This window comes from the organism of the source record quoted next, unplaced genomic scaffold (genome assembly GCF_019419815.1).
Source record: "Pyrus x bretschneideri cultivar Hongxiangsu unplaced genomic scaffold, Pyrus_bretschneideri_v1 Contig141, whole genome shotgun sequence".
Classification (NCBI taxonomy): Eukaryota; Viridiplantae; Streptophyta; class Magnoliopsida; order Rosales; family Rosaceae; genus Pyrus; species Pyrus x bretschneideri.
The window spans coordinates 85,161-109,768 of NW_025999437.1; the positions used below are offsets into that span (position 1 = coordinate 85,161).

General features: G+C 36.8%; 4 protein-coding genes across 4 annotated transcripts; 3 read left to right on the forward strand and 1 right to left on the reverse strand.

Moving 5' to 3' along the window:
* Positions 1 to 5,747: 5,747 nt before the first annotated feature.
* Positions 5,748 to 6,522, forward strand: LOC125475366 (40S ribosomal protein S14-like). The gene is made up of 3 exons (XM_048580073.1): positions 5,748 to 5,828; positions 5,965 to 6,092; positions 6,318 to 6,522. Exons 1-3 carry the CDS (start codon positions 5,748 to 5,750, stop codon positions 6,385 to 6,387), a joined length of 279 nt encoding a protein of 92 aa, XP_048436030.1. The 3' UTR covers positions 6,388 to 6,522.
* Positions 6,523 to 6,878: 356 nt separating this feature from the next.
* On the reverse strand, positions 6,879 to 12,845 carry LOC125475367 (putative germin-like protein 9-2). Its single transcript, XM_048580074.1, has 2 exons — positions 12,827 to 12,845; positions 6,879 to 7,486 (listed from the first exon to the last, which is right to left on the reverse strand). Exons 1-2 carry the CDS (start codon positions 12,843 to 12,845, stop codon positions 6,879 to 6,881), a joined length of 627 nt encoding a protein of 208 aa, XP_048436031.1.
* Positions 12,846 to 12,903: 58 nt separating this feature from the next.
* LOC125475365 lies at positions 12,904 to 13,233 on the forward strand. The gene has a single exon (XM_048580072.1). The coding sequence runs from the start codon at positions 12,904 to 12,906 to the stop codon at positions 13,231 to 13,233; it is 330 nt and encodes a 109-aa protein (XP_048436029.1).
* A 4,138-nt stretch (positions 13,234 to 17,371) lies between these two features.
* Positions 17,372 to 22,715, forward strand: LOC103966393 (rho GTPase-activating protein 5). The gene is made up of 5 exons (XM_009379551.3): positions 17,372 to 17,945; positions 18,622 to 18,742; positions 18,911 to 19,030; positions 21,138 to 21,368; positions 21,905 to 22,715. Exons 1-5 carry the CDS (start codon positions 17,521 to 17,523, stop codon positions 22,487 to 22,489), a joined length of 1,482 nt encoding a protein of 493 aa, XP_009377826.2. The 5' UTR covers positions 17,372 to 17,520; the 3' UTR covers positions 22,490 to 22,715.
* The last annotated feature ends 1,893 nt before the right edge of the window (positions 22,716 to 24,608 follow it).

Sequence of the window (24,608 nt, forward strand, 5' to 3'; positions counted from 1 at the left end):
AAGAAGAAAAAGGATTGGGTGTTTAGTTTAAAGGTTAACCCCATGTTTTTGGTAAATAAATATAGCTATAGATTTTGTGAGAAATTAAGAATTTATTAAATAAATTGTGATTAATGGTAGTAAGTAAACAAGAGTTTATTTTTGGCCTACCACTAAATGTAATTCCGGAATTAGTTTCTGAAATAAAATTTTTTGGGTCGGGACGTTACATAGAAGGTTGATGAGATGACATCTACCAACAAGGACTCGGAAATCCTTGTTGACTGAGACTTAGATAAGTAACCAATCGGTCTCAAAGTAGTGTTGTCTATCCAAACTGAAGATGCTCCTCGATCAGCTGATTCTACAGCTTCATTGCTATCTATCCAAATTGAAGATGTCGCCAGTTGTCTTCACAGTGCTGTCTATCCAAATTGAAGATGTGTTGGCGAGAGGAAAAGGGGAGAGGAAAAAATCTCAGGGTTGTTGAGAAGCTTTGCGCATGGCAATTTGTATGTTGATATGAAGAGAGTTGTCCTCGTTGCAGATCGTTATGTATTTATAAGGGTGAACTTTTACGATGACCACATAACCAAGTTGCAGAGTCATCCACGAACCATACCTTGTGAAATAATAATCATGAACTACCACGCATTATCCTTTGACTTTTGGTGATATCGTAATGTTAATCATTACGATGCATTGGACCTTTCAATCTTCACGGTACATCACCATCTTAATGTTTCAAATGGATAAAAAATGGCATATCCATATGCTAATCATCCAAAGTTGCATCCTTGTACCATTGTTCCACATGGTTCTGCATGCAAACCCATTCAAATTTGGAATCCATGCAACTGACTAGATACCATTTTGATTAGGATAGAATCCTAAAGTTGCACGACAAGCCCTCACATAACTCTCCTTACTACCGTGTTGATTGTAAAGGGTTGGCAAGCAGCCAACTGTGCAATCTCCTTTAATTTCTCTACATTCCGATAAAACTCTTGATTATCTGCAAAAGAATCTCACGCAGAACTCTGTAAGCTTTAAGGATATTTTCAAGATAATTACTATGATTAAAATAAATAGTAATGCCAGGAAAAATCTCTAAATTTTCATAATCAGCTGACGGTCTCGATTGCTTGGGCCGAAAATGTAAAATTGGATCCAAACACAATCACAAAGGCAGCATAAGTACAAAAAGCATTGTTACCTTCATATATATGTAACAATTGTGTCTCCCTTTTTCTTTCCGGTCGCTTTGTCAAAATAGCTTCACACAAGGCTTTTTTGTTTCAGGATCCTATAAATTCCATTGAATAAGGAGTTTATTAGATGGGAAGAATGAGAGCAGATATTTATTAATTAAACTATGCAGTGGATGTTTGACAAAGAACACAAACTATAACATTCTAGTTTCATGATGCGATAACAAGACCACTTTCCAATATAATTTGACAATAACTCTTAAAAGGAAAAGTCTAAGAATTTGGTTGTATAGACACTGGACTTCAAAAAAAAAAAAAAAAAAAAAATCGGGGATCGGGGTAAAGTTCTTCACTTCTGTTAAAGTATACTTTTGGTTTGACGTTGCCAAGTTTCTGTCATAGTTTTATATATAATTCTATTTAATGGTTCAATTCAACTACTAATCACCGTCAAAAACTATATGCATACTAGCTAGTATATATTCATATTTCTGATTAAATGTGTGCATATACATATATATATATGTGTGTGTGTGTGTGTGTGTGTGTGTGTGGATTCTTTAAAATGAAATCTCAAAATTCTTTGAAAATTCTCTTCTGTTGGCTTTCAATGCCATTTCCATGTTCATCATCTTCTCAAGACCTCTTATAGGTGCTCAAGATAAACATACTTTTAAGTCAATAAAACGAACAATCACAAATTAGTCAAACCCATAGAAAAATTAGTCACAGTAATCCCCAATAATTCACAAGTTACAAAACGAAATTACATCAAATGAACTATCACAATGGAAGACGAAATCCTAATTCTGCAATTCCACCAAACATTGAAACCCAAAAATTCACAATTTTATATACACCAAACCCTAAAATAGAAGACCAAATCCTAATTCCTAAATTCCACAAAACACAAAAACCCTAAAACACAAATCAAATATCACATAAATTAGAGAATCCACAATTTTATACCTACTTCTACTTCTTCTATCGCATTCCGTTCACCGTCTCGATGATGAACTCGGTGGAGAAAATGTTCGTAAGCTTGGCGCCGTAGCCTTTGCGTCCACCGGTGGTCTTCTTCACCGTATCATCATAGTTGATACTGGTCAGGAGGTGTCCGAAGATCAACTCCGAGATGTAGACCCTCTCCTCTTGGTGAATCTCGACGGGAAACTCCAACGGTGTTGTTGTAGACGCTGATGCAGTGCTGTTCGGCGTCAATGGGCGGAGATAATGAGGACATGAGTGACGGTAGTACCTGATGATGATTGAGAGCGAGTGAGATGGCAGAGGTGGTCACTGTTAGGGCGACGGAGCAACGGAAGAGGAGATAGAGAGGGGGCGACAGAGCGTAGCAGAGAGTTTTGGAAGGATGTTAGACGTTGGGATATTTTAATTGGACTGATTTAACGTTGTCTTAACCATTAAATAAAATTATAATATGATTTTTGGTTAAAATTGAAAATGTGAAAGTTATTTTCATTGGTTTTTTATTTATAAATCCATTAAAATCTCTCATATTTTAATTTGAATACATCTTAAATTCTGCTGTTGTTTTGGGTTCACTGTATTTCTGACCCTCCATTCTGTTTATTAGGGGTTTTGATAAAGCTAGATTTTTCGAGTCTTGTTTCATCGACTTTGCTGCAGGTTTGTACAGTGGCTGGCCAGTACAAGAGCGAATCCCCTTACGATTTTACGAGAGATTTTTCAATGTAATCGTCACACGAGACAATACATTATATGTTTTTATATAAATTGTGAGATATGTATGTTAAAATATTAATAACTTAAAAATTAAAACTTTCTATTACTTACATAAAAATACGTACTGTATCATCCGTGTTTCCGTCACAACTAAAAATTTCACCGATTTCACTGGCATGGTTGGTTTTTAACGAAAATTGATTATTTTCACTTTCCATCAACTCTGCAATTTGAAGGAGTTTTAGTCAATTGTTTTCCATCTACTCTGACATTAGTCAATTGTTTTCGAACCTTTCATATTTTGTTTTTTAAATATTCTGGGTTCTATGAAGGATCCATATGGATACATATACGGTTATACGCAAAATCTTTAAAAATTAAGATACGATATGTTATGGATACGGTAAATAAAAATGTATATAGTAACAAAATATACATTTTAAAACATAATTCATCATTCAAATTCAAGTACATTTGAGTTGTTAGAGAAGAAAAGTTCAAAATCTAATCCTCTTTATACAAGCTCTCTGTATTAAGCAACTTTCAATTATAGATGTCTCCTATTAGTTATCCAATTTTCTCCTCCTCATTACCTTTTCTGAAAGCGTAAATGTATCATAAAAGCTGAATACGTGTATCTTAAACGTAGGATACGCATATCCATTATGTCCAATTCGTGTCCATCAACCAGGATATGTGTCGAACGAGTATCTGAAAGTATCGGGCAAGTATAGTATCCGATCAAGTATCGGATACGGGATATAGGATATAGGGTCAAACAGAAGTATCCGTGCATCATAGGCTAGGTTCTATCAGCAAATCTTCCATCTATTTACTCCACCTTTGTTAAATGAATCTCCATAATTTAGGTTTGATTTTTATGCTTCAAGATTTGGAGTTTACAACATATTATTTTAAAATTTTAGGTTAAGTATTGGCTGATAGTGCTTTCTGCGATTGAGTTGGCTAGGGCAAAGACCAAATTGGAGCGGTGTTCCTTGTGGAGGAATCTGGTAGAATTCTTTTTGCGAAAATGTTCTTTCTTCATTCCTTTTATTTTATTTTAATTAATTATCTTTGCTTTATTAAATATTTTGTGTTGCTCAGTTTCAATAGTTAGTGGATTTTCTCCATTTAATAAGCTTGCTCACATTAAACTTAATGGATATATAAGGTTTGTTTGGAAGTACTTTTAAAATTACTAAAAACACTTTTGGTGAAATTGTTTTCAAAACCAATTCTTAGTAAAAATTCAAATGAATCCTGAAAAATCATTTTAAGTGATTGTTGCAAGAAGCATATATCTGATACTTCTTCCAAAAAACACTTAAAATGCTTTTGGGACTCGAATCAATTTTAACAAAAGCGCTTTTAGTCATTTAAAAAGTATTTTCCAAACGAGTCCATAGTTGATATGTATTTGGATTTTTTAATTTATTATTTTATTTATATTAGTGAAATCGATGGTTTTGTAGATTGAATTTGTATATATGATGTTCCTGAGACATGAGTTTTCTTTCAAAGTTTTATGTATGAATAAATGTTATGATATTAGATTTATTGATGTTCTAGTAGTTGGATGGGATTGTTTAAAACTGTTAGTTTTGTTATGCTTCGTTTTTATTAGATAAATTAGATTTTCTTTTGATCCATGCTTTTGTCTATACAGATAAGGAGAGCAATTAGTGAGGTTCAAGCATTACGAGCAGTATTTCACAATCAAAGGACTTCGTTTGCAGGTGTTCAAAGAAAAGTGAAGTCTTTCAAGTGACAATTTCCTTGTTTTTAGAGCCAATTTGGAATTCATGTGTAGTTTAAATCATTGGTGGTAGCTTTGTACATCTTGTAATACATTTTGACCATATGATTCTTCATGAAATATTGTATTATAGTAAATGTGCAATTTTGTTGTTTCTTTATATATTTTTTAGTTAGTTATTTTTTAAAAAAAAAAACACATTTTATAACAGCCATTGGCCGTGATGAGTAAATGAATATACACACAGAAAGCATGTTGGTTGCTCTGTGAGAATTGAATCCAATTTTGCATCACCATTCCCATTTTCTTAGCTACTTCTCGTTACTTTAGCAAAAGCACATGTACAAATCTATATTATAGATGATAACAAAGAGTAGCCGAAGCCACATTTGTGGGTTCTCTAGTAACTAACGACTTATTCACTAATCAAGCTAACAAGATGTAACAGCTGTACATTAGAATTGTAAGAAATTATCATATGCCTGCATGTGTACTGCTGATAGTATGAGGACAAGCTAAGTTGCTGGACCCGTCATCAATTATATCAGAGATTCTGATTCCATAATTCTTGTGATTGTTTTTCTTGTCTTACTTAATACCCAAGTTGATCAGGTAGATACTCATCTGAAGTATGAAACATTAAAAATTTATAGATGTAGTAACATCCGATTCAAACCACATTTGGTTGCGATTGGGCCTTGTCTAAATGAGGTATATATATTTTCAGCATTAGATAGTGGAGAAACTGTTTCTTGAATGCTTGATTTCCATGCCCCTTGAAAGACATACACTTCCCATAAATTTTTTTGAGTCATATTGGAGTTTATACGGAGGCTTCAGTTCGGCGCACTGGGGCGTGGCCAAAATTAGTCGTGAGTATTTCTCAAGCTTAAGATTGGCTGGTCTAGGATGTTTATCAGTTGGTTCCAATTTTGATGTGAATATTTGACATGGCTGTTTCCGCGTTGTCATTTTAGTTTGTACTTTTCTTTAATGGTATTTGGGGTTCTATGTTTTGCTTGCATTGGTTGTAGGCCTGAGTAGCTGTGTCTGAAGTCAAAATTCTAACATACGAACCAAATATAGGTGGTATGAAGGTAAAGGCTGATCAGGATGAGTCTTCACCATATGCGGCCATGCTTGCTGCACAGGACGTGTCTCAGAGATGCAAGGTCATCCTCATCTCCCATTAACCACGTTCATGATTAGAAACTGAATACTATTGCCAGCCTGAATAGGTTATGGTTGATTTGCTACCAAATGAAAGAGTTTAATCAGTATGATGAGTTGACTTTCAATTCTTAACAGGAACTTAGAATTATTGCTCTTCGTATTAAGCTCCGTGCCACTGGAGGCAACAAAACCAAGACTCCTGGTCATGGTCCTCACTCTCCACTACGGGCCCATGCGCGATCTGGAATGAGGATTGGCCGGATCGATAAGCCCTTTTATTTCTAAAAGAATGTTTAAGATCACTATTGCACGACTATTGCATGAAAAAGAGTGCAACCTATCCTCGTCATCGTTCTAGCCTAGGTGATTTGGTAGGGGTTTCTGTTGTGAGATATAGTAATGTACCGACTGAACCTAGAACGATTTAACTTTGTATGCCAATCCTTTTATCAGTGGTGGTCTTGAATCATTCTTGCTTTTTGTTTTCCAGAGGATGCGACTCCAATTCCCACTCACAGCACCAGAAGAAAGGGTGGCAGAAGAGGTAGAAGACTGTAAGCGACTTGCATATGTTTCATCTCCGATGATTTTATCCATAAATTTTGGGGGCGGATGTAGTTTATGGCGGTATTAGCATTGAAGAACTGGAATGTTATGTAGTTTTTGTCCTCGCTAACTGAGCTTTACGTTCAACAAATAAAAAAAAAAAAAAAACTGAGCTTTGCGTTAAGAATTCGTATTTACAGACGGGTCCGATTTTATATGCTGCCTTTTCTTTTTGGTCTGTTTTATAGGCTTAGAGCATAATTCTGTTTTACTTGCTATCTCGAATGAGTATATTTCTCTGTACTGTTTAACTTTAGGACGTTTGGCATTGAGGAAAAACAATGGAAAAGAAAGTGAAGATTTTAGTTGGTTGACCATAATCATTTGTAGGAAGATGCCCTTTGAATACATTAAGGGTAAATTATTCAAACAGAATTAGAAGTAAAAAAGGGATAGAAAATTGCTTGAGCTGAACATTGAACTTCTGGTTAACAATTCTGTCCTCATGGCTTGGGTGCAAGTCCAGCCTTGAGCTTCTGAATGGTGGCAACATCGGTCTTGAAGGAGATAGCCAAGACATTGTCGTCAACGCCGGTGGCAAACAAGGTGCTGGGTATTGATACGGTACCTGCATTTGCACTTCCAAAGGCAGAAATTGCCAGAGCTGGGAATTGTGGATCAGCATTGTACTGAAAGTGTGCTAGTCCCTTGGGAAATACAAAAAGATCACCTACTTGAAGGGTCTGTGTAAAGAGTTTGTTTTTGGTGTCCACGAAACCGACTTCGAGGGTACCGTCAATAAGGAAAAGGAGTTCAGCGGCGCGAGGATGAGTGTGTGGTGGATTGGTACTATTAGATGGGAATTCGAGGATGGCGTATGAAAGACTCTGGCCATTGAGAGCAGGGAACTCAGCCATGGTTGCCTTTAATATCTTGAAAGCCGTGGGAGGGCCGCCCCCAACAACAGCGCGAAATGCGGTGTATGTGAAGAAGTTGCCATCTACTTTTCCGTTTGGAGGAGCAATGAAGTCGGTAATAATGTCCGGGTCTCCGGCCATTGCCATTTGGACAAATGCGATTGAAGCAATTAGTAGTGAAAAGAATTTGAGAGCTGCCATAGTTGGAAACTTGATTAAATTGTAGAAATATTCAATATTGTGTTATTAATGTTTGGTCGTCTGATGAGATGGTTGGCCACAAGGGCAATATTTATAAGGTTCAGGGTTGAATGAACCCTAAAGAAAAAGTGGTGATTAGGGTTTGTGCTGTTGCTGCAGGCCTTTCTGATTTCAAAATTGGAGATGAAGGTTACAATGTTTCTTCTTGTAATTGAAGTTCCACAGATGTTTGTTTGTCATTTTATGGACAAGATCATGCCTAAACATATTACAAATTTTGCTCATTTCATCGCCCATGAATATTAAATTCCTAGTGTATGCTCAAATTTGACAACCAAACCCGATCAAGTTAACTTTTTTGAAGAGATCTTACCTTAACGTTTGAAAGCAAAATGCCAGGGACACAAGTCTAATACCTGAGCCAAAAAGTTCTAAATCAAGCATTTTATACTGTTGTTTTGTTTGTGCCCAACGAGAAACAACTGTTTAAAAACTAGGAAGAATATAGAGATAAAAAATGACCTCTGCACACCTTTTTTTTATTTTTATTTTTTATGCACGCTCTTGTTCAAGGTTGGTTGCACTAATATCACTTAAGGTTTATCGAGTTTTCACAAAATCCTCCACACATTTGAGACATTACACTAATACCCTTCAGGTTTAAATTCATTTTCATATAACTCCTTCAGTCAAATTCTGCTAATAAATTGACAACTTTACCCTTATAACTAATTAATCAAATAATAAACAAAATATTAGAAAAATGAAATATTAAAAATAAATAAACACTAACTGCTCCACTAACAAAGTCAGCACAAATTTAGTTTGGTTAAACAGGTTTGGGTTGGTAGCCGATGGACTATTACTATTTGGTTAAACAAAATTTTTCAAGGGCAAACAATGAAGGTGATAATTTGGGTAAACACCTCAGTTGTAGAATTAGCTCATCTAAGGAGTCTTGAAAATATGGTTAAACAACAAGCTCTCCTTTTTGACTTGTTATTTATCCTAAGTCTTTGCCAGTGAAGAGTCTTTGATTCTTTTGTCGAACGACGTCACTGCATTAGCTTTCTAGGTGAAGTGGAGTGTTCTATAATCGGATATTATGTGACATTCAGAGTTTGACATATCAACTGCCAAACCAATTTTACAATAAAGACAGTCTTCTCATTTGAGTATCTTTATCTCTACAATCTAATATAGTTCGAGGGACCTATATTCTCACTAAAATAGTTGAGGTTGCCGAACCCAGTGTAAGGACCTAGAACTTTGTTGCGAGTTACACAACCTTGTCTTTAGGTTATAGAATCCAAGGCCAAAAGTGTTGCTTCCTCAACCAAGGTCACATGATTCCGGAGTCGGGAGCACATTCCATCATACCACCACATTCAAAAGTATTAGCTCGGCTAAGCTAGGTAGCGAGTTGGCATGCCGACAACAATCAACCATCTAAGGACGTAGTTAACTCATTAAGTTACTCGATCGGCGTGCGTCGTACTTTGTGTAATTTTTAAGGTCAACAGATTTATAGAAGCACTCAAGTACTACCTAACTAACTAACTAACTAACTATACATATATATATATATATATGTACATATATAATATAAATAAAATCAAGGATTTCATATAAAGTCATGAATACCATAGTACCTTAAGCCAAGGTCATGGACAACAAGGGACAGGCCACTTTGTTCTAGACCAATTGGTAAATAATTGATTCCAACAAAACCATATGCCTTAACATTTATTCTGACCAAGAAAAAATTTTGTCGGAAAAAATATGATTACTTTCGACAACAACTAATCACCCTTGAAAATATAAAAGCATTACCAAGGGGACTTTTTTCCCTCAAAAATATAAAAACATTACCAAGAGGATTTTTTTTCCCTCAAATATACTAAATCAATTTCGTCAACATGAGTAAACCTTTGGAAATAACCATTCTATTTTTGACAAATAAACTGGCGCCATTTTTCCTGGCAAACAAAAGTGCATTTCTAATGAAACTTGTGACCTTTTTCGAGGACATTATGTGTGTTGGTAATAAAAATTTGTTTCATGCCATATTACCGACGACCCATATTTTATGGTCGCAAAATATGCTTTTTATGACGGTTTTTTGGGGGCCTAGGAAAATCTTCATTGGTAATGACTACTTTTTTTGTAGTGACTCTTGTGCTTGTAGTTCAGTAGGCGTCCATCTCCCAGGATTCAACAATCTATAATCCAAAGTCAAAACACTTCAATCTTCGGACTCTGGCGAACTTCATACATTCCGTACTCTGAAGACACGACTTAGAATATGACTAACAAAGAATAAAAGACCTTGAAGAAAACTCTTCTCTTCATTCTATATCTTAAAAGACAATAGTTCTTGAGTTTTTTTTTATAAAACTCAAGTATACTTTTTGCCGAAGAGATGTATCGTTTAGGGTTTAGGCAGTTAAGTAATACCCTCTAACAGACACATCACTAAAGGGGATGGCTTCCCTTTTGGCACCATTTGATACATAACCTTTAACACTTGACTGACTCTTATTTTTCATTCATATTTTATAATTAATTATTATAATAGAATAATTATAATATTTAATTTCCAACAATGTTAATTACCTGGAGGCTGCAGCTTATAGCATCAAAGTGGTTTTATGGCCAAACTTCGTTCCTCCATTGCCCAATTTTACTTTTATCTTGTTGCAAAATTTTGGAACAACCAACAATCTAGTATTTTTCACGCGGTGGATTGTCCTAGTGGTTAGGGCCGCCTTCAACCAATTGCATATTAGGTTGGAGTAAATTAGTATTTTGGTTCGGAAAAAAGAAAAAAAAGGACAAAAGCTAGTAATTTTTGGTTGCCAATTAACTCAAAACAGCATCAATACTTGTTGCTGCTAGGCATAAGTCACATGACTAGTAGACTGTTACTAGTCTTTATCAGCCTCTAGCTGCAGATCGCCCACCAAGAGAAATTATCAATGGCAGGACTTGAACTTAGGTCTTCATCTAGGAAAGAGAAGATCATTACCACTCGTTGGCTTAGTTTTTAGTTTTATTCTGCTTAGAGTTAAAGGAGAAAGTATATGAGAGAAATGAGGAGTGGAAAAAGGGAGAGGTGGTGGGAGAGCTTAAAGAAATGATTATCAAGCATGAGCAATTCTAAATCATAATTTATTGTAAAACTAACAGTTTATTGCCTTCTTGTTTGGGCTATTTTATTGACACTCCACATATTGTTAAAGGCTTTTTAGCCAAAATGGTCCCTGAGATTGAAAATCAATAGAAATGATCCATAAGATTGTCCACCATCCATTATTTTGGTCCTTCCATTAAAAACTCTGTTAAGTGTCCCGGAGCTCATGGCCGGAAGTTTGGGCAATTTTCAATGCTTCGTAACTCAATTGTTTCTTAACCAAATTCGACCCATAATATATCAAAATGAAGATAGGAAAGTGTATAACAATATTATACTTATTTGGAAGTGCAATGGTTGCCAAAAATGACCGAAAAATAGCCTGAAAGGTGACTGATCTGCTGGAAAACTAGAAAACTTGTCGAAAACTGGGTATAATTTAAATGTTCATAACTTCTTCAATACTCAATGAGATCGAATGATTCAAAAATGAAAATCATACTTCTCGATGAGACGAAAAGAATGGTACCTTTATCGACAGCTAACTCGTCGTGGTTTGGCCGGAAAATGGCTCGAAAGTAGTTGTCTTGGTCTCGAGTTAGCCATTTTCAATCACTCGATTTTCATCAAGAAGTATGATTTTTGTTTTTAAATCACTCGATTTTGTTGAGTATTGAAGAAGTTATGAATGTTTAAAATTTACCCAGTTTCCGACGAGTTTTCTAATTTTCCCACAAACCAGTCACCTTTCAGGCTATTTTCAGGCCATCTCCGGCAACCATTGGGCTTCCAAATAGGTATAATCATGTTCTACACTTTCCTATCTTAATTTTGGATATATTATGGGTCAAATTTGGTTAAGAAACGATTGAGTTACGAAGCTTTAAAAATTGCTCAAACTTCCGATCAAAATCTCAGGGATACCTAATGGATTTTTAACGGAATGGTCAAAATAATGGATGCTGGACTATCTCATGGACCATTTGTATTGATTTTCAATCTCAATAACCAAAGTGATGTGTTAATAATGGCTCGTAAAATTGGAGTTATATTAAGTTATAAATGAATAATACGCTAAGAGAAAACTAAGGGAAATGAAAAAATTAAGGGAAAACTGCATTAATCAGGTTTGGAACTTCAATTTGAACAATGGCAAATGAAAAAATTAAGGGAAAACTTCCAAACCTGATTAATGAAGAATAACTAAGAGAGAATAAATCCTAGCTAGAAAGAGTGAATAAATAAATAATACGCTAGCTAGGAGTAATGAAGAATTTTAACTCCTCCTTCAATTGTCCACGCTCCAAGGTTTTGGGAATGCTTGATTGAATAAAATTCTTTCAAACAAAATAATAAATTATGGGTCTGATTTGAATGCTACGTAATATTTAATGTTATCGATTGTTTTAGCCGTTAGATTATATATTATATACATGCAATATTATTTACACTAATAGGTGAGAGAGTAGCTAAGCCTCATTGAATATAGTTCAAAGTTGTCTTTGGAGAGAATCGAACCTAAAACCACTTTTTCGCTAAAAAATACTATTAGACGTAATACTAAATGACTTAGATCTTTTCCTTTTACTCTTAGCCATTCATTTTTCATGTGAATAAATACTACTAGAAGAATTTTCCAAAACAAGCAAATGGAAAGGTTGAAAGTTCGGTGCGACACACAGACACTTGGCACAAGATACTACTTTGGACATCCATTCACCAAAGAGTAATGTTAAGTAAACCAAATTTTTTGACTAAATTTACTAACTATATAATGTGTCATCAGTATAAAATAAACATGTTAATACATATGTAATAATTTAATTATCAACAAAAACTAGACAAAACTTTTAATTTAAAATTTTGTTCTCATTATCCTCCCCAAAACCGTGCACTTTGTCTCAAGCGTCTTTTCCCAAAATGAACTCCAGGACGACAATATTTAAAGACCACACACTTGAGTTCATAACTCAAAACCCAATCCTAACTCATCTCAACTCCGCTGCCCGCCGCTCTGTCTGTCTGAACTCCGAGCAAACCGAGTAGAAAATGGACTTGAAGGTGGAATGGAGCTGGAACAAAGCTCTCGTCGGGGCGGCGACCGCCGTAGCCGCAACAGCTCTAATATCTTCCAAACCAAAGGACCCCACCTTCGACGTCATGTCCATCAAGTTGACCTCCTTCAAGCTCAACTTCCCACTCCTCGACGCCGAGCTCATCCTTACCGTCCAAGTCACCAACCCCAACATCGCCCCCATCCACTACTCCTCTACCACCATGTCCATCTTCTACAAGGGTTCCCTCCTCGGTACCGCCCAAGTCGAGGCAGGCTCTCAGCCCGCCAAGTCCTCCCAGAAGATCCTCCTCCCAGCTCGCCTCTACGGCCTCCAGATGGCCCACCACGCCGCTAGCTTTATTGCCGACGCGGCGAGGCGGGAGATGGTGCTGGACGCCGCTGTGGATATTGTCGGTGCGGCAAGGGTTTTGTGGTGGGACCACAAGTTTAAGATCCACGTGGATAGTCACTTGACCGTTGATCCGGTTTTTCTTGATGTTATTGATCAGGAAAATAAGTCTGAGATGGAGATTAATCTTCTTCATACTTAAGCCGATATTTTCTCCCGGCACTAATATTATATTTTAATTGTTTTACGTTTTTGTTTTCATGCTAAGCTTAATTTGTTAAATCGGTGTTTTGGCATTATGTTCTAAATAATATGAAATGGATATGCGAGAAGACGTAACTGTCTTTTTAATGTCACGCTTATATCTTGAAATGCTTTTAAAACTTATAGAGTGCGTTTATTGTACCGGATTATTTTAGACTGGATTAGATTCAGAGACTAAGCTGAATTGGTTTAAAATTAAGTAAGCTAGACTGATTTAGTGAAGTTTTTGATGCAATGTCCAACTAAAAAACATGATTGTAATATTATATTATTTAATCTATTAATATTAATATTTTATTGTTAATTTAATATATCAATTAATATTTTATTATTACTTTATCTTTTTTTCTATTTTTCTAGGGGAGAGGATCTTCTCCGAATCCAAACCCTCCGTATCCTGCGGATCCTTCTTCTTTAAAGGCCGAGCCGACGTCGTGGCTTTTCTGGAGTCGGCGTCGGGTTTCTCCAAAGTTGGCGTTGTGCCTCCCCAACGCTAGTAATTGGCAACGTCGACGTAATAGTCATCAACGATCGTGCTTGCATAAAACTAAGCATGTAGAAGTTTATCTATAAACAAACAAACAAAAAAAAGTGAAGAAGAAGATGCAGAATTGAAGATGCAAAATTGAAGAAGAAGGATTGTTGAAGAAGGGTTAGTGAAGAAGAAGTAGAAGAAAAATTGCAAAAAGGCTTTTTAGCCAAAATCGTCCTTAAGATTTGCATAACTTCTCACTTTGGTCCCTGAGATTTCAAATCAATAGAAGTGGTACCTGAGATTGTCCACCATCTATCATTTTGGTCATTCCGTTAAAAACTCCGTTAAGTGTCCCGGAGCTCTTGGCGTGAAGTTTGAGCAATTTTCAAAGCTTCGTAACTCAATCGTTTCTTAACCAAATTCGACCCATAATATATTAAAACGAAGATAGGAAAGTGTAGAATAAGATTATACCTACTTGGAAGCCAATGGTTGCCGGAGATGATTGGAAAATAGCCTCAAAGTTGATTGGTCCGAGGAAAAACTGTAAAACTTGCCAGAAACTGAGCAAACTTTAAACGTTCATAACTTCTTCAATACGCAACAAAATCAAGTGATTCAAAAAAGAAAATAATACTTCTCAACGAGAAGAAGAGAATGGTACATTTTTCAGCGGCTAAATCGCCGTGGTTTGGCCAGAAAATGGCTCGAAAGTGGCTAACTCGAGACCAAGACAGCCACGTTCGAGCCGTTTTACGGCCAAACCATGGTGAGTTAGCCGCTGAAAATGGTACCATTCTCTTCTTTTCATCAAGAAGTATGATTTTTACTTTTGAGTCACTTGATTTCGTAAAGTATTGAAGAAGTTATGAACATTTAAAGTTTGCCCAGTTTTCGGCGAGTTTTCCAGTTTTCTCTCAGACCAGTCAACTTTGATGCTATTTTCTGAAAATATCCAGTAACCATTGGGCTTCCAAATAAGTATAATCTTATTTTACATTTTCCTATCTTCATTTTGATATATTATGGGTCGAATTTGGTTAAGAAACGATTGAGTTACGAAGCTTTGAAAATTGCCCAAACTTCTGGCCAAAAGCTCCGGAACACTTAACGGAGTTTTTAATGGAAGGACCAAAATGATGGATGGTGGACAATCTCAATGACCACTTCTATTGATTTGAAATCTCAGGGACCAAAGTGAGGAGTTATGCAAATCTCAGAGACTATTTTGGCTAAAAAGCCTTGCAAAAAAGAAAGAGAAGAAGGAGGATCCGGAGGGTTTGGGTCCGGAGAGGATCCTCTCCCTTTTTCTAGAATCATCTTCCTCTACAATCTCTTCTTTCATTTTTTTTTTCTCTGCCTCTCCCTCCCCATTCCCCTTTCTCCCATTTTTGTCCCTCCTTTTCTTTATACCAATTCTATACTAGGTTCCCCTCTCCCATCCTTCCCTTTGTAATTATTTTTCCATTTTCTTCAGATTTGGTACTTGTATTTTCTGGGCAAATCATAGTTGTGCAAGAAAAATCACTTAACTTCACTGCACCCGATGCTAAAGTTTTCAATCTTGCACCAATCTTTTGCACGAAATTTCCATATACTATGTTTCCAACCTAACCCTTCGCACCCAAAACTTGTTAATTTCAAAATCCCAGGTCACCATCTCTGAGCAACAATGATGTCAGCAGAAGAATTTGGGTCACCATGAGCAACGAAGCTGCTCCTGTCCAACCCCCATGGCTGATGTCGGTGGTGGAAGAATTTGGGTCATCGCATATGATCAACGATAGTGCAACCACCATGAACATCTAAAGCTTCAAGCAGAGAGAGGAAATACAAAGAGAAAGAGAGAAGCGGGGACTGGGTAAGGGCGAAGTGAAGGAGAAGAGGGTCTTAGCAGTCCCCTCTTTCTCGAGGGGTCTCGTTAAGACCACCTAGCAGGTGTTTTAGTCAAGGCGAATTCCATCTAGTCTCATTAAACTTAGTCCCTCATGCAAACAAATACTGGACTACACTAGCTTTTAGTCTAGTCCAGTCCAGTGAGATCTAATGAAGCTAAACAAACACGCCCATATGATACTTCACTTGAAACGTAATTTGTGTCCATGTCATCATATTTTTTGTTCATTTTGTCCGGTTTTCACCTATGACGTCAAAGATGTTTTTGTAAAACAATAATATATTAATGATAAAAGATATTACTATCGAAAGAGAGAAAACAACGTAAATAAGGATTAGGTAAGACATATTACATACCTATAAAGCCTTTTTTTTTTTTTTTTTTTTTTCTTGTCACAAATCTTTACAAAACAATGGTGATTTTAACAAACTACATACCTACATACCTATGCCAGCCAATTTTAATATATTGGCTTTGGCGATGGTGATTTTTACAAACCTAAACCCTAATTAATTTACCGTACAGTTCGGTTTATACTGATTTCAATTTGGTTTATGCCGGTTTACTGTTCTAACCAAAATTATATATATATATATATATATATCTGTATCTACTTCCAATATCAAACACATTTTAACCACAAATTCAAGCAAATTTGAGTTCCCACTACTAGATCTACAATATTTGTGACCGGAAGATAGAAAATTTACATATAAATATAAATCAAAAGGTAGAAAGCTTTAGACTAAGACCGAAGCGTACATCCTAATATAAAATTAAGGTGCACATAATGCATAAAGATAAATGAGAAAAAGAAGAGAAGAGAGAGGGATGAAAATTGGAATGTGAACTAAGGACTATAGTTGAATGGATGAGGTGAGGTAATAACCAAGGGTTTGACTTTTGTACTTGAGAATTTTATATATGGGTTTTTAGTTTGGGCTTAGTATTTATATATAGGGTAATGCTAGACACACTAAATTTGAAGATAAAATATGCAAACAAATGATGTGTCACCAACAGAAATGAACATGTTTATCGACGCTTAAGTAATAAACCAATCATCAATTTTCATGTCTTTTAGTTTTCAAAATTTTATCTATAAATTAGGTCTCACTAGCATTGCCCTTATGTCAAACAAGGGCTAAAGAATTAGATTTAAAGAAAAAAAAAATTTAATGAAGTGGAACCGTTTTAAACTGGTTCGCTTCCGGTCCAAGTTTGAACGGTTTTGGTCAACCCGATTTTTTATAATTTTTTAATTGGATTAGGTTTGGTTTCACAGTTTTTTTATTTTTATACCGACTCGAGAGTGAGAGGCCAGCAAAAATATACCCAGTTTACAAACTTGTCGAATGCCAAATACCTGCCGCCAGCCAACCTCGCTCTCCAACTTCATCTAGAGTCTACAGTGAGCTGCCAAACTAAGGGGCGATGTGGATTGTGGAGGCTTAATTAAAACCTACGCGTAGAAAATTAAAGCCGTCCAAAACCTACCGTATTTTACTTCCTCTCTCTCATGAGTCATGACTTCCCACCAAATCCTCAACTCTCTCTCTCTCTCTCTCCCCTCTGTAAACAGAAAAAAAAAAAAAAAAAAAAAAAAAAAAAAACATATTTATTTCAGTTAATGATACTCACGTCCCACATTGCATTCCCCAAATGAGACCCTTTCCTTTCCTTTCAATCCAATTATCATCCAACTGTCTCTCTCTTTCTCTCTCTCTCTCTCTCTCTCTCCCTCCCTCCTCTGCAAAACCTTGAGCAAGACCAAGCCAAAGAAACAATCTTGAAAACGCTTTCTTTTGTTTTTTAATCAAGAAAAAGAAAAGGGGTTGCTTTCGTTGCCAGCCATGACAGAGGTTCTCCATTCCCCTTCCCATTTTTGTTCCTCCCCAAGACCCAGCTCCTCTTCCCCTCTTCCTCCTTCCAATTCTTCATCCGTCTCCTTGTCCTGCGCACCCCCGTCTTCTTTGTCCGGCGCACGCCCCCGCAGCAAAGAGGACGACGATTGCGACTCTGCGGTGGCTGACTGTGAGGCGAAGGACCGTGACAAGCGCAGAAGGGAGCAGCTTTCTCTGTTGGCGTTGCTGGTCACCTTTTTCAGGAAATCTTTGATTCCGTGCAAGAGTGACAGGAGGCAGGTTTGCTCTATGGAGATCGGATGGCCAACCAATGTGCGGCACGTTGCCCATGTCACCTTTGATAGGTTCAATGGGTTCTTGGGTTTGCCCGTGGAGTTTGAACCTGAAGTGCCCAGTAGGCCTCCCAGTGCAAGGTAACTTTTCTTTTTTTACCTTTCTGGGTGAAATGTCAATGTGGGTTTAACCCAGTTGTCGCAGTTGATTAATTATTGGTTTTGGTCGATGGGTTTTGCTTGCATTTGTTTTTAGTTGATGGGCTTTGCTTGCAGTTGGTTTTGGTCGATGGGTTTTGCTTGATATTGAAATTTTGTGAATTTCTTGAATTTAATAGTGCATGTTGTTTATATAGTTTTGTTTTTGTTTTGCTGTGGAATTATTGAGATTGTGAGGGTACACTACAGTCGATTTCTGATTTTTTTTTGGTTTGGCCGGATTTGATTAAACCTCGACATTCTGAGGTACATGCATTGCCTGATTATGTTCTATTAACCTCCTTGATTTCGGCCTAGTTGTGGATTGGTTAAAGGTGTTACCTTCCCGATGGGTTGGTCGAGTGGTGTCTTCGATTGAGTAAGGGCGATGACATTGACAATTGCGGATTCAATCTCATTCAGGATCATCGCAGATGAATGAGATGAAACTTTGCAATTGCACAATGTGTAAGGAACTCTTTACAACATTACATCAGCTCAACTATTTGTTCCTGAATCAAAGCTTGGTAGTGTTTGTTTTGTTTAGAAAGATAATCATTCAAGTATTCTCATTTCTGTCTCTTTGTTTATCCGTTGACTTTAAGTTTTTACCATGTAGTACAACTGTTTTTGGAGTTTCCACGGAGTCCATGCAGCTGTCATACGACTCTAGAGGTAATAGTGTGCCAACAATTCTCTTGCTTATGCAAGGACGGTTATATGCTGAAGGAGGCCTTCAGGTATTCACTTCCCTCCATGCTTTCCATATTCATATCATGAATTCTTATTTAAGAATTGGTAAAACTATAGTTGTTTCATCTTTTGTATTTCCTGTGTTGATATGGGGTAATTTTGCTTCTATATTGTTGCCCCTGAAGTTTTTTCATATTGTTCGATTATACATGTAGGCAGAAGGGATTTTCAGAATTAATGCCGAAAACAGTCAAGAGGAGCATGTAAGGGACCAATTAAATAGGGGAGATGTACCAGAAGGCATCGATATACACTGTTTGGCAGGACTGATCAAGGTAGAGCATTATGATTGATAGTTAATGTATTGCATCATATTTGGCATATGCTTGTTTGCATGAAATATGTGAAGCCGTGAAAGTGAGATGATCTGAGTGATGAATTAGGATAGTGATACAGGGATGTAATTAATAGCTCCTTTTGGACTAATTATTTCCTTTTCAAGTTTTCAGAAATTTACGTGCCAAAAAAGTCCCAAATGAAGTTCAATGTGTATATGAATTTAATGTGTCTTAAACAAATGCGACGTGCTTTAAGACTTCAACAATGAACTTCAACTGTATGTTTTTTTGTCAGTTCGTTTTACGAACTTTTAATTTCAGTGTTGATCTTACACTCTATTTATGCAACCATTGCAGTTATACATCTGAACAAAATGAAACATATAGAACGTTTGTTAATTGTTGTATCTTTGGTCAGGAATTACATCAAAGCTAGAGTCCTTTTGCTACTTTACTCATTTGCAAAAGACATGTTTTCTAGATGACCCTTTCACCTTTGTTGGCAAAATGGGTTTTAAGTACGGCCAACTAATCAGCTTTCTGTGGTATGCCCCCCAACTATATGGATTGCTTTTGCTACATTAAGGACATATAGATAGATGTCTACACACAGGCAGCTGCATTGTATGTTATTATGTTGCAATGTAGAGCAAGGAGTTCAAAAGCTTCCTATATTTAACACAGGGTGTCGTGCCTGAAACTCATCTCAATTAAGGAAAAGTTAAAAGGAAATCCTACTCTACTATAATTTCTAAGCGTTGCATCAGGTTAACACCACCACTGATGGTTCTTTTGCGATCCACCTCCACCCTTACCATCTTGGTATTTATACCACCATCTTTTGAATGGTGTGATCAAAAGGTTCTTGACTATTCTAAGCCATTGCATTAATATTGTGCTGACTTTTGTTATGCTGTGACTGTTTGTACGAGTTCATTAGCCCCTTGATTACCATGGTTTTGATGAATCTTGATAGAGAAAAACAAAACTCTTCTATAGCATGACAATTATAACAGGAAAATTAAGTTTGATGATGTCCTGGTATGTATCTTTTCCGGGTAGTTCTCAGGTAAAGAGAGTCTTGAGGATAATTACTTAACTATATTCAGATATTTAGTAGTACTTAATTAGTGATTTAATTTTCAAGGGAGTTGATTATGGGATTTGATTTAGTGGGATTCAGACTGGCTCTTTAATGTTAGGGACAAAGAATTAAAATAAAGAGAAAAACAGGTGAGATTCCAATTGGAGAGGCCCTTGTAGGAACATTTCACTGGGAATTAATTCTCTCTCAAATCCTTCTTATTTTGCAGATTGGGTTTATGGAATGTTTTTCTGTGTTCATTGTTTATCTGCCTCTATGAATTGTCTTCTACTCAGATGTGTTGAACTTCATTGTGAATTCTATTTAAAAAGCCACAAGGGCTCATGCTAAAAGCACAGTTTAAGACACAACAAGTACACAAATTTGAGCATGATCGTTGTTTGGTTGAGGAACCCTTGAGCCTAATTGGTCAGTTGTCACTATCTTGTGTACCCTTTCCTCGATAATGAATGGAAGTGCTGGAGAATGATTTTGAATTTTGTATACTTGTGCCATCACAGGCTCATTTTTTGTTCTCAACCAGAAATTAACTCGCAGGTGACAAGTTTGTCTAGCAGGGGTCCATGGAGAGTGGTGAAGAGTATAAAAAGAATAATTACTATTTTGAGACTTCCATCCTATTTTAGGGATTTGATTAGAAAGTCAATTAAGGATTCGATTACTGATTTGATTTTGTTAAGAGTTTTTTCACTAAGGAATTTGATTTTGAAGGCTTCTCAAATTGGCCTCATAAATAGGTCATGGTGCAACTCTTTTGGGACAGCATGACTTACGAAATAATGAAACCATTTGGGCTCCCTATTGATCTTCGCTTCCTTTCTTCTGTTTACCCAGTCTCTCTCCTCTATTTCTTACTCTCCTTATACTAAGATCCAAAATTTGGTTTGCGAAGTCAACACTTGGATTTGCAATGTTCTTCATTGCTGTACCTTCTGTTTATATCATCTTGCATTATCTTGATTCCTTATACATTCACCTGATGTTTACTTGGATATTTAGGCTTGGTTTAGGGAACTCCCAGCCGGGGTTCTGGACTCTCTATCGCCTGAGCAGGTAATGCAATGCCAGACTGAAGATGACTGTTCACAACTTGTGAGGCTTCTGCCGCCGACTGAAGCTTCTCTACTGGATTGGGCCATCAACCTTATGGCTGATGTTGTTCAACAGGAACATCTAAACAAGATGAATGCACGCAACATAGCCATGGTTTTTGCACCAAACATGACTCAGGTGTGTATAGTTTCCTATTCATTGTTTTTTCCATCTTCCCTGAAGAGTGCATTTGATATAACACCACTAGTCTGAAAGCATAATTAATATCTTCCTGAAAGATTGCATGTAGACTTTCTTAGAATCAAATCACTAATTTGGAATTTTGGATACTCGCTTTCGCTGCATGAATGCATTCTTTATTCTTATTGTTTATTTAGTTTAGGACATGTATAACATTTTTAAATTTCCAGTTAGTTCACATCTTCTTTTTGTTTAAGGGTTGAGGATATTACTATGTCATATGTTGTATGCTAAGCTTTGTCCTATATGACATACAAAGATATAAAGCATCACCGAGACACCTCCCGCTGCCCTGGTTTTGGATCATTGTAGTTTTGCATAGAAAGTCATTAAATGATTTCGCACTATGTTCATTATCATGTTAATTTTAATCCCCTTTTAAAAAAAAAAGGAATAGAAGATAACAGTATAATTTTAATCCCTTACTGAATGGTTGGAGCGTTGACAGATTTTACTGAGTTATTTGGTTTCAGATGGCAGATCCTTTGACTGCATTGATGTATGCAGTCCAAGTGATGAACTTCCTCAAAACACTTATTTTGAAGACATTGCAAGAAAGAAAGGATTCTGCGGTAGAGCCTCCTGTGTGCAATGTAGAGCCCTCTGACGATAATGGACACCAGAGCCCTTCCCAGTCCTTTGAGGAAGATATTGGCAAATGTAACCAAGAGAAAGAGCAGTCAGTGATTACTGAAGAACCTCAATCTGAAAGTTCCTCCATCTCTAACCAAGTCAGTAACCTAACCAATAGAGAGGCTAGCAGTTTGGTGAGGCTGGTAAAGAAGCTAAATCCTGACGGCAGTGGGTGTTGCGAGAATGCAGTGCAAGATGACTACTTGGTTAATGAAATGGAAGCTGGCAGAGCCAGCAAGATGACATCTGAAGTTCAAGCGGACACGCCTGGTCAGTCGAGTAATTTAACTATCAAAACAGGGCCTAAACGACTAAGTGATCAGAAGTCTGTAATAAGGGAAACAGGGCTTATTGAGAAGGCTAGGGGAATCAGCACCCTGAGTCGCATAGATTCAACGATGGAGCGGATTGAAGCCTGGCGGTAAAGAAAAGTTCGGCCCAATGATTGGAGCTTTAACTGATTCTATGACATTGTGTGAATATATGTAGTTTGGATTGATTTGCAAATTGTGGGTGTGTGTGATATGTTCATGTATGCGTTTTCTGTCTTGCTCCGTGGTGGTTTACTTAACCTGTTTCTTATTTCATGGATGACAATGTTTACTATCAACTAACATTGTTAATCGGAGTTTCCATTGGTGTGGTTCCTGATGTATTTGTGATCAAACATTTCTTTTACTTTCTAATTTGGTCTCTGAAAACTGAGTTCTGGAACCATTTTTCTCGCTTTCGGAAACTATGCGAGCATTAGTCGTTTACGTGCCTGTGTGAGTGCATTGCCGGAGACCCTTTATAACATTATCATTCACAACCAATGAGAACTTGGTCATGAGTAATGCGCAAATCTACCAGAAAATTTCAGTGAAATTTAAAAACTTTGGCGTCCGTTTGATAATTATTTTGTTTTTAATTTTAATTTTTAGTTTTCATTTTTGTGTTATGTTATGGAAAAAGTCGTGGAAGAAATGGGGGAACTAGAAGGGTGGAGGAAGGATGGTTGGAGATAGAGAGATGTAAGAGCAAGCCTAGTGGAAGGGCAAGGGCTAGGGGCTAAAGGCTTTATTTGGCCTGTCAAATTGTCATTATTCATAAAATTTAGCACTCTCAAAATTTGTTACTAATGGTGTGAGAGGTTGGGAGCTAAAAATTGTTAGATAACTCGTTTTCATTGATTGTCGGTATTGTCCTAAAATGCCCTCTTGAATATCCTTAGGCTCACATTAACCTCCTTTCTCGTATGTATCTTTCTCACATCTAAAACACACACAAAAGTGAAAAATAAAAACAAAAAACAAAATGATTTTCAAACGAGTTTTTAATGTAGTGTTAAATTTAAATTACCATTGCAGTGATGTCTTAATCAGTAACACAATATCACGTGAATAAAGATATAGACATGGCATAACATTGTGCTATTAGTCTCAAACATTATAAGATGCTATAGTGATGGCCGAAAACATGCATGTAAGGCCATCTCCAAGTGACCCAGCTAAAGGGTCATAGGGCTAAAAATAGCTCGGGATGACACGAAAATCGTCTCCAATCGAGGGTTAGGCCAAAGGGCTAGTGCGACCCATCGGGCCAAAAAACTGAAATCAAGCCAGCGACCTGGCCTATTCCAGCCAACCAGCTAGCCCTCCAGCCCGGCCTAATTCAAATGCAACAATTAGCTGACGTCATGTTACTGTTGAAATTTGATTTTTTTTTTTTTTTTTGGACGAATTTTTTTTTCCCCTATAAATACCTAAACCATTTCTACACATTTTCTCACATACTTTTCACCATTCCATACTATCTTACCTTATTTTATTTCAATTCTTCACATTTTATTCTCTTACCTCTTCCAATAATCTTTCTTTTAATTTTTTTTCAATAATTTTCAAATGGCCACATCTTTCCTTTAATTTCTCACATACGTGTCACTCGAAATTTTAACTGAAAAATTATTGAAATTTGTTGACTCTAAAAATTACAAAACCTACGTGGCACGCAAGCCGAGTAACTAATAAGGTAACTACGTCATTCGGTTGAATGCGGGGCGTGCCAACTCGTCGGACGAGCTCGGTTGAGGAGTAAAATTTGTTGATGTTGCGTTGAGCACGTTGCTGACTTCTTTATCTTGCGATTGCGGCTAAGGAAGGAACAAGTCTCGGCTTTTAGATTCTCGAGCCTAAAGACAAGGCTGTTAATTCTGCGAAGTTAACGAATCGTCGGCGCCGAATTTGGTCACAGTGATTATATTCGTGAGTGTATAAGCACGTCGAATCGACACCAGACTATATGGACACAAGTACTCAAAGGTAATGTATGTCTTGATGGTAAATGTAGTTCGGCCGTCAGAATGCCGAACTCTGAAACTCACTTATGAGTATCCAATCATAAAATCACTCGGTGTTCAATGTGCCGAATGTTGTAATTCATAACACCTTACTTCGCCGAGAAGGCTAATAAGATGACCTCTGCCCACAAGGATCCGGAAACCTTTCTCGACCGAGACTTGGATAGATAACCAGTCGGCCTCGATGTAGTGTTGTTTATCCAAAT